The following is a 10334-nucleotide window of genomic DNA, read 5'->3' as shown; positions in this document are numbered from 1 at the left end:
TGTATTAAATCTTACAGGTGTACCTAATTAAGTGGCCGCTGAGAATATAACCTGTGTATAGTTTTATACAGAATCAACAAATATACGTATAGTGATAATGTAAATATTAATTGATTATACTTGAAAATTGTATGCAGTGATGCTATTTAAAAAAAAAAAAAAAAAAAAACCTCAATGGGATAAACTGATTGTTGACACAAATAAAACTGAATATAAATGCAGGTGAGACCCCATGATGCTTTGCAGCATACTGTATATACCTCCGGCCGCTGGCATCCCTAAGTACAGCTGCCCCTGGGTCGACGGCACGAGCCTCCAACTCCTGCACCTCCTCTAGGAGAGACTTCCTCACAGTACGACGTGTGCTGCAAAGCAGAAATAAGCTCATCAGACCCATGACGGATAGTTTTAGGAGTGTTTAACTTTGCAGACACATGTGATTCATAATATAAAGCGTGCGTAAGTGTTGACACAGACTCAATATGGGTTATGTAAACGCTTTGGTTAAGTTACATAGTCTCTGTATGGATTTCCCAAGTATTTATATTAACTGCGTTCTACTTACGCGGTCCAAGCAAAGTCTTTGAGTAAACACGCAGTAGGCACCAGGACCAGGCCCAGCCAGAAGTACCAGCACTGCATCACCTTGCCAGCCTGCAATGACAACACACAGGCTCCATTTATTCCGCTCGTATATATTAATTCCAATCGAGTATTAAGTCATTTTTCTCTGCAATGAGCACAGGGAAACAAATGTGGAGAGAAATGTGACACAAAGCACATTGAACGCCATTCACAGCCTAAAATTAAATTTGAGTTGAGCCAGAGTTGCAAGCCAAACATATTTAACAGCTTTCTCGCACCCCATATCTTCACCACAAACTGGATTTAACACAGTGTTCCCACAGCTGAAATACAACACTTCTATCATGCTAAAAGATAAAAATGCTAACCACAGACCCCCTACCTGCCTCTGCAGTCCAGCTGCAGGCAGCCTCGCTGACCTTTGGCCCTCATCCTTAGCGTCTCCAGGGATTAATCATGCATCTAACCACTCTCCCAATTTGTCTGTCTCCTTGCCTATTACTCCTACATATCTCTTTCTCTCGTGGCTCCTTCCAATCTTACTCTTTCACAACTTCATTTCATTATTAGTCAGTGTATCTTCTGTTGCTTGTCCTCGCCTGTTACTGGAAATCCCTCCATTCTCCCTATATTACCCAATATCTCCCCTTTGCTTATCTGCAAGAGCCCTGTGGTGTTTCACAATCCTAAGTCTTTGTCTCTAGGCGTGAGCGTTTAAGTCAATAGTCACAAACACTTTATGCGCAGTAACATCCTCAACTTCCACCACTATGTTCAGCCACATCATGTGTTTCCTGTGTTTGGATCTAGACATATAGAGACAATCTGGTTGACAGAGAGAGAGAGGCAACAGGGAAGATTAATCAGAAAACCATTAGGAAATATCCTCTGCAGCAGCTGGAATCACAACCTAGTCACAGACAATCCGACTCACACACCCTATGTCTTTCTGTCTGTCACAAACAGCACTGGACACACATTAAATCACATGGTCGTTATACACTCAAGAATGGCATGCTAAAGGATTTTCTCTGCTTTGCTATATCCATAGAAACAGACTGTTGGACTCCACCACTTTACAGTCACACAAATCACACGTAGCTAGACGCACATAGCACATTCATTCTCATAAGTTACACACACAGTTATTCTGAGCAGAAATACACAGCTCTTTTCCATCCTGTCCCCCATGGACAGATGGAAATATAGATAGTGGGAGCAGGGGAAATAAGAGGTAATAGGGTAGTTAGGGGGGACGATGGAGGGTTGAGGGGTGGTGGTTGAGTGTCTCTGACCATTCCCCAGTTAGACTGAGCAGCTGCAGAGATATCTGACCGCATTCCTGATTTCTGACACAAATTGAATTAATGGGCTGAGGGGCGTTTAGACGGCCCTATTTCCTCCCCCTCCCAAGACTCTTTACCCACTCAGTGGGGCACCTTACCTCACCCGGCCTGATCGCCAAACCCTAAAATGAGTCTCTCAACCAAGGGGTCCCCATGTACACTCTCCTCCTCACCCCCACTGGACTCTCATCACCACCAGCAGCAGCAGCCCACCCTCTTGAGTCAACACCTCCGCAGAGGACAGTAAAAAAACGGGGCTCGGGTGACACGCAGCAGGTGCAGGAAGCCTGGTGAGAGGGGCTGGTGGTGCATAAATCTTCCCCGGGGCTCCAACAGTGCCGACGTGGAACACCCAAGAGTTGAGTCTAATAGGCGCCATGCATTTGCAAACAAGAACAAGCGAGGGGCAAGTGATTGAGGTTGCAGAAAAGAGATGTAGAGGGAAGGGCTATTTTAACCCCCTACACCCCGTTACTGAAATGAGTGACATGTTTATAGAGAGAAACTTGCCTGGCCCAGCATGTCAGGGGCGATGGGGATGGTGGGCCAGATGGCGGAGTAGACAGCAAAGAAGACCATCCAGAGCACCATGCTTCCCCAAACCGCCAGGTGGGAAAACTACAACAGAGAGAAAGGGAGCGACAGGAAGAAAAATCAGAGCAAGGGAGAGAGTGCAGAGATGATGGAGATTAAGAGATGGAAAAGATAGGCAGCACGAGGTTGAATAGTTTACATACAACTCATCCGAATATACACAACCTTTCCCTCCCTCCTTCCCCTGTCTTCGTCCCACTCTCTGTGATCTGCTGTAAGGGGACACTGTGTGAATTCCAGTTGGACCCTGCTTCATTACAGTCAGGCTGTTGTGTGGACAGCTGAACGGACAAAAGTGTCAGCGCCATTCTGTCCATCCTGCCAATCTCTCGCTCGTTCCAACCGTAGAGAGGAGCCAAATCACGTCGCCGTCATGGCCCAAGCTACTGTCGTCTCTCTCTCGTTTTAACCAAATAATCAGTCACATTTGTAGTTTTGTGGAATTATTCTATGTTCAGATATTTCCTTTTTTAATTTTAAGACATACATTTTGTTAACTGTTTTACTGTGTTTTACTGAGGGCAAAGTTAATGCACAGCTGTTGCCTGCACACACTGCAGTTTTTGCACCGTATAACATCTGGCATATATCTAGTATCTGCTTTATTTTGATAGTAGTGTGAGAGGGGTGTTACAAGAGCTAACTTTGTGTTGTCCTGGTTAGTGTTATCACTGCTAGTATCTGCCATTTCTCCTTGATATTCCAGGCTTAGCATTTGCTAGCTAGAGCTGACAGATGCTGTGGCGTGTAGTGACTACATTTTGGAACCAGGAGGACGAGTGCAACACACAAATTTACCTTTAAAAATTTTTATTTTACTGGTTTCCAGCAAGTGTTTTTTTTTTTTTTTATTAATAGCGGCAATGTCAACATATAAACTACGATGGCATTGTGGTGCTCGCATCCCTGTTCATTAACAATATCCTTTAAAAGCCCTGGATTGGCTTGAGATGGTAAGGGTTAATTTATCAACATTTTGCAATTGAATAAGTCTGAAATATTGAACAGGAGCAATGGAAAAAAGTTGCAGCCACACGGGAACTGGTTGGAAGGAGAGGTGCGACTGTAGTTTAAGAAACCTCAAACTTCCACCACAAGCTCAACATAAGCCATGTTTTCCCCTGCCCTTCCTTGCTATGAAGCATTTAAACCAGGATATGTGCCCCACTCTTTATACACAGTTGAGTAAAATACAGCACATGTGGTGTGCCATATTAGAGTGTGTTACTGTTCCTACCCTGGTCCAAGCGGTGGTCTCCATTCCAGCTTTCAGACATACTGTAACTACCACATACTACACACACACACACACACACACACACACACACACACACACACACACACACACACACACACACACACACACACACACACACACACACACACACACACACACACACACGGGAGAGGGAGGGCAAATAAAAAAAACAGAGAAACAGGATTAGTTTGCTGGCGACTGTGGAGATAATAAACATTTATGTTATATAGTTAACTCAGCAATGTCTGCTAAAATACTCAGAACCCCCACAGCCTGCTGAAGTCTACACACACATAACAAAACAAATAAACCCCACTGACATTCACATGAGACTGTAGGGAGTAAAACGATAGCGAGAGTATGAGATGGAGAAGTGAAGAGATGGATGAGCGCGGAGGGGAGACAGACTGGCTACATGAGGCTAGATTGACTGGAGACTCATAACATGGCACTGTGGAAGCAGCACAGTGCCGGTGTGTCCATAAATACTTTGCATATGCAAAGAAATGTACAAATACGAACGCCTAAAGACACAGAAATAAAAAATGAATATAAACACAAAGACATATTGAAAATACAAGTAAGATGCTTACCGTGTACACCATGTTTCCAACAAACAGGTAGTCATTTCCCTGGCCGTTACTGAAGGGAGAGTCTGTGAGGAACACACACACACAGGCGTCATGACAAAGTGTTACCAGCCATAATTATGGAAATGTGCAGGAATTACTCAGGTAAATCACTTACCATGCTCTAACATTTTGAGCGGAAACCAAAACAGAATAATTGAATGAATCAGTGCATTGATACAGTGACCCCAAAACACCTGAAAGACAGATACAGAAAGAGTGAGGGAGGAGAGAAAAAAAAAAACACATCAGGTCAAATGAATGCCAAAGCACATATATGCCCCTGCACTCCCACACACATAAAAGCATACAAAAACAGCAATTCCTCACAGTTACATACAACTTCCACTGTGTTCTTGCCATCAAAAGTGCCCTGCTGTACTGTACACACACATACAGTAGGTTGGGCTGCTGGCGTATCCTCTAAAATGAAAGACTTCCTTATTCTGGCCCTATGAATCTCATTAGGGGTTGCCATGGAAACATCCCAGTCTCCATGCCACTCTTGTTTACTCGCTGGCGTCCCAAACAAACATCAGGCATCATTCGTCAGTCCCACAGACGAGCCACAAAGCATGACAAGTCAAACGCAGAGGGTAAAAATGACAGATATAGCTTTGATTTACGATGCAGCACGTGGTCTGTGCTGATTGTAAACGTGTGCGCGTGTACCTTGGTGTTGAAGCCCTCGGCATTCTGGGTAATTCGGTAGAGCTGTGGGAAACGGAGCATGTTCTGCTGGCTGCACGGCCGGTCGAATATCCCCAGAGTGAACGGAGGCAGGGCAGTAAATATCTGCATCACACACACAAAATTTAAACATACAGCCATTAAAACAAATAATGACGGAGCAGCGTATATACACACACGCGCGCGCACACTCACACACACACACACGCACTTTACTACCAGGACAATCAGCATTCACTTCAGACTGTCTGCATTAAAAGGAATTCTGTAATGTTTTGAAGTCACCAAAACACACACCTAAACTCACATGCATACAAACGTTGACATTCACACAGAGCAGCGATTAGAAGACAAAGTGGAGTGAGATTGATAGAGAGCAAGAAAGACGGCACTTAAAGCGTCAACTAAATAAAACAGGGAGGGGGATGAAACTGAGGGGGAGAGTGGAGACATGGAAGGCAGTCTGATAGTTTGAGAGGGAGCGAGGGAGGGTACTCACCACATTGTAGAGGCCGATACACCAGCGCTCAAAAAGGATCTGGCCAGAGAACCCGTTCACAAAGGCAAACCAGAGCTGGGAAAACAAAGAGAGGGATGAGAGGAACAATAGCGGAGGGTAAATCTGCCTTAGGGAGGTACTGGTAGTGGAAACAGCACGGAGAGATGGCCAAATTTGTGCTGCAGTTTACAAAATATATGGACACATGATAAAATAAAAATCATGCACACTGTCTGTCGTTGCACTTGTTCTGTAGCCTTTCATTGTGCAAGTTTCAGGTATGTGAATGAAGGTCTATCGTAGTTTTTTAAGACATAAGACTGTATGAATGTTTTAGAAATGCACAATATGGTACAAAACAGGAAGAAAGCAATTCTTCTTGTACAAACTTCCTCACAATGAGTGAATTCAAGTCTATTTTAAAGCACAATGGATTTTTAAACATTTTTATCATTTTAGAACGTTTTGGTAACTTACACATCTTAATTAGATTTTGTCTAGTTACAGTTGTTTCGGCCTGTTTATGCCGTTTGTATTTATAGTTGTAACAATGTTAAAGATGCCCTCTTGGTGAGGTCTCTTTTGAAAAAGAGATTTTAATCCCAACAGACTATTACCTGGTTACCTGGTTAAACAAGGAAAACGTGAAAAAAAGAAGAAAAGGAAATGAATGAAAAGGCTAGTAGAAAACGTGTTTCCCAACATTTTCATCCACTGCAGTTAACACTTATACATAAATCATGGCCGAAAGCATGGGAATTGCGGTGACAATTTTGAGAAACACTAGAGCTAACGTCACTAATTTGAGAGGCAAAAAGTGTATTTATTAACAGTAATTATTCCAAAGCATAACGATTCATCTGGAAGTGTTGCATGTATTTTCAAATATAAAGCATTCTAGTAAAGGAGTTGCTCTAAGTTTAAGCAATACGTCTTAAATGCATTCCTCACTCAGGTTGTGGCTGGCTCTGAAACCACGTTCTGAGTTAATTTACCTAACCACAGTGTCTAAATGTGACTCTGGCTCAAGGGAAACCTACATTAACACCTCCATGCGCGCATACATACACACACACACACACACAGAGCAGACGCAGGCTGATCCGAGGCCAGATAGAGAAAATGTTTGGGGCTGCTGTTGGGAGTTGTGGCATTCCTGGGCATACAGTGGAACATACAGCCTAAGGGTGAGGTCAAATACACAAAAACATACACACTCAAACACACCCATCCCCCTTATTCTGTGTCTGCCAAGTGGACAGAGACAGTCTCTAACCTTTGGCCTAGAGCGCTCTGCAGGGAGCCAATCATGTGAGATAATCATGGAAACACACACACACACACACACACACACACACACACACACACAGAGGCACAGAGTGGTGGTGTGAGCAGGACAGTAGGCTACAGGCTGCGGTTCCCATGAGGACCTGCACCTGCTGGCACCGTTAATGTCAGACAGAGGGGCAAGGGGGGTGGAGCACAGCTGACAAATGCCCCTCATAACAGGCAGGCCAGGGCGGCGGCATGCCCCTTCATCACACACACACACACACACACACACTCACACAAAGCTCTCGACCCTTGGAGCCAAGGTCTTGTCACTGCTAGCTAAACACGCGTTTTTTGTGCGTGTGTGTGTGTGTGTGTGTGCGCAAAAGAGACAGAATGCAGACACCAGAAGGGCACCTCGTACATCACTGTCAGCCATGTCGACAAACAGCTGCAAAACGTCTCTGTTAATGGAACTGCGTGTGTGTGTGTGGGTGCATTTTAAAACCGAGAGGGTGTGGTGGTGAATCTCCTACCTCTATAATGTATAGGACCACATTCTTGTAGAAACAGTAGAGGATGCACTTGGTGACACGATTGTAGCTCCACGCCCCGTGGACCAATAGCAGCTTCTCTAGGTAGGAGAACTACCAATCAGAGAAGAAGAGAGAAGAGATTTTTGTTACTATAATTAGAAGAAAAATAAAGAGAAAATTAAACCTTAAGGTGGAGAGACAGAGAGAATATAAAAAATGTGACTGTGAGAGATGAAAGCTGAGGCAAGGGGAGGCTCACTGATAGAGATAAGTTGTGCATGATGCCCAAAGGCTAAGAGATAAACTCGTCAAAGAGGGAAAGCGGCAGAGTGGGATTGTGCGAGACAGATACAGAAAAGACAAGACTCCTCAGTAATTAGGACAACCCTTGTGTTGTCCAACCAACAGTGCAAAACCCAAACATATTTATTTTACAGCGATATAAAACAGAGAAAAGCAGATATTCCTCGGAAGCTTAAACAAGATGTTTGGCACTCTACGTTAATGAAATATTTAAATGGGTAACCAACTTCTCAGCAGTGACGGAAGTTTAAGAGCTACCCAATTTATTTATTTAAACTTAGAAATTTGGGGCAAAAAAGGGATAATGTCTAGAGCAGAATGAAAATGTTGAAGTATTATTCTGTTAAATTTTTAATTTTAAACAATTACCATTCAAAAGGCATATTTCCTTTTGGACTTAATTTTATTTTCAGAATATAAACACGTGCGATGAGCCGCTGGGTTAGTTTCGATAACATGATACCTAAGTGACCCCCTGTAAGTTAATTCTCCCCCTCCAGGGAGGTCAAAGATCAGGACCGGCTGAACGGTGAGCAGGTAAGGATTCAGTGTCTTGCCTAAAGAGACTCAAGCAGGGCGGACAACCAAGCATGAATCCATTATCCACGTTCGTGTAAAGCCTGTAACATATCTGCATGATCCTAGCCACGTCTCCATGCTGCGTCTGCACCCCACCTGTGCTATGGAGTAGTCAGAAGAGTTGGTGGCCTGCATGCCCTCGTTGCCGCTGATCCCCACTCCGACGTGAGCCGTCTGAATCATGCCCACGTCGTTGGCGCCGTCGCCTATCGCCAGCGTGATGGCCTTCACGTGCTTCTTTACCATATCCACAATCTCTGACTTCTGCAGCGGAGACACTCTGCAGAAACAATTTTTTTTTAAAAAGAAAAGAAAAGAGAAAGATCGAGATGGTTGGTTGACATTATAGGTGTACAGCTGTCGGGACCAGTAGGAAATTAGAGGTTGGAAGATAAAATAATACTCTGCCGCTGGCAGAAAAACACACACACCGGGCTCTGTTTACAGCTCTTCACCGGAAATTAGAAACAATGATTCACTGTCCTGCTAATAAGGCTCTGGGTGGCTCACGTCTGATGTGTTTATATGTGTGTGCTTACAGTGGTGTTCAGGGAGCTTCCAGTGGTACTCCACCCTCTTGACCTATATCACAGATCCTCCTCACCGTAACTGGTTCTGTCTCTTCACTGACAATGAAAGACCCAGGGAGGCTGGATTACAGACGATTCCCTCGGGGACACTGTGTGACGATATTCAGGTGTTTGCTGAAGTACTGTGGATATTTTTTCATTTTATGGATGAATGTGTTGCATCTGTGGACAAATGAGACCACAGCTCCATCGGAGGACCCTTTTCTGTTTGTATTTACTAAAAAGGTTTTGGAAGTGTTTTTCCTTAATTTTTTCCCACCATCTGCCATGGAAAGGAACTGCGAAAGCTTTAGATCGGTGTGTTTAGCTTATTTAAATGTGAAAAGGTGTGAGAAAAACATGTTTTTTGAGTTTAAGAGATCACTCCTGACAAACTCACTACAACATCCATTTAGTGGCTGTTCAGGAGCTTTTGATCATATCACAGGTTCTTCCTCAGCATAGGGATTTTGCCCAGTTGTCATGAAAATGTAGTAAGTTCCCATTTTTTTCTGAGCACTATAAGAACTTATTGTCCATTTTGATTTAAAAATTGAGACTGAAAATTAATTATTTACCTTGGAAACAGTACCACAACGTTTTTGATCGGATGAAATTGTTCTTTTTTTTTTTCTAAAGCAGTGATGAGAAAAGAGAGGTTTCTTTGATGCCAAGGCACCGTAGACATTTATAAAAGGTGCAAGTTATAATGATGAGATGCAATAAGATGAAGTTGCAGTTTCCTTTATGCTACCTACAAAAACGTTAAAATTATGTACACTAAATCAGTGGATAAATAAGTCATAGAAATAAAACTATATGACATGGTGGATTGCTGAGAATGAATTGAGTTTTTCACATGAATTTGTGTTCTAGACTTTTATTTGTTTATCTGTATAGTTCAAAGTTCAGCTGTTTTCAGAGAGATTTATAAGGGAATGATCAAGCTTGACTGGTAGGGATCTTGGGAGGTGCTTGTGTGAGAAAAATCCAACTGAGTGTTTATGTTCCCAAAAGCTACAGTCTGGACCTAATGGCTAGGCGTGGATTTATCTTCAGCGCTGCTTTCAAAACATGCTTTGTATGAGGAGGCGTTCCTTCTGCCTGTCATTCACATGAGCACAGCTCGAGTGAGTCTCATTCTTAGTACCTGCAACCTGTACAGCGAGAACAAATATACACTGCTCAAAAAAATAAAGGGAACACTTAAACAACACAATGTAACTCCAAGTCAATCACACTCCTGTGAAATCAAACTGTCCACTTAGGAAGCAACACTGATTGACAATCAATTTCACATGCTGTTGTGCAAATGGAATAGACAACAGGTGGAAATTATAGGCAATTAGCAAGACACCCCTAATAAAGGAGTGGTTCTGCAGGTGGTGACCACAGACCACTTCTCAGTTCCTATGCTTCCTGGCTGATGTTTTGGTCACTTTTGAATGCTGGCGGTGCTTTCACTCTAGTGGTA

At 43.3% G+C, this 10334-nt stretch overlaps 1 protein-coding gene across 4 annotated transcripts in view; it reads right to left on the bottom strand.

Moving 5' to 3' along the window:
* atp8a2 (ATPase phospholipid transporting 8A2) overlaps nt 1-10334 on the bottom strand; it is a 53929-nt gene that overhangs the window by 10758 nt on the left and 32837 nt on the right. For all 4 annotated transcript variants that reach the window (XM_046067057.1, XM_046067065.1, XM_046067048.1 and 1 more), the window contains exons 25-34: nt 8388-8571; nt 7410-7520; nt 5602-5676; nt 5085-5207; nt 4531-4609; nt 4377-4438; nt 3763-3819; nt 2442-2549; nt 566-654; nt 261-365 (exon numbers count right to left, since the gene is read on the bottom strand). In XM_046067057.1, coding sequence (XP_045923013.1) covers nt 261-365; nt 566-654; nt 2442-2549; nt 3763-3819; nt 4377-4438; nt 4531-4609; nt 5085-5207; nt 5602-5676; nt 7410-7520; nt 8388-8571 — 993 coding nt within the window. The remainder of the gene's footprint in view (nt 1-260; nt 366-565; nt 655-2441; nt 2550-3762; nt 3820-4376; nt 4439-4530; nt 4610-5084; nt 5208-5601; nt 5677-7409; nt 7521-8387; nt 8572-10334) is intronic.

This window comes from Micropterus dolomieu, linkage group LG01, assembly GCF_021292245.1.
Source record: "Micropterus dolomieu isolate WLL.071019.BEF.003 ecotype Adirondacks linkage group LG01, ASM2129224v1, whole genome shotgun sequence".
Lineage (NCBI taxonomy): Eukaryota > Metazoa > Chordata > Actinopteri > Centrarchiformes > Centrarchidae > Micropterus > Micropterus dolomieu.
Note: the sequence above shows the minus strand (reverse complement) of the source record. Positions and strands in the feature narration are given on the sequence as shown.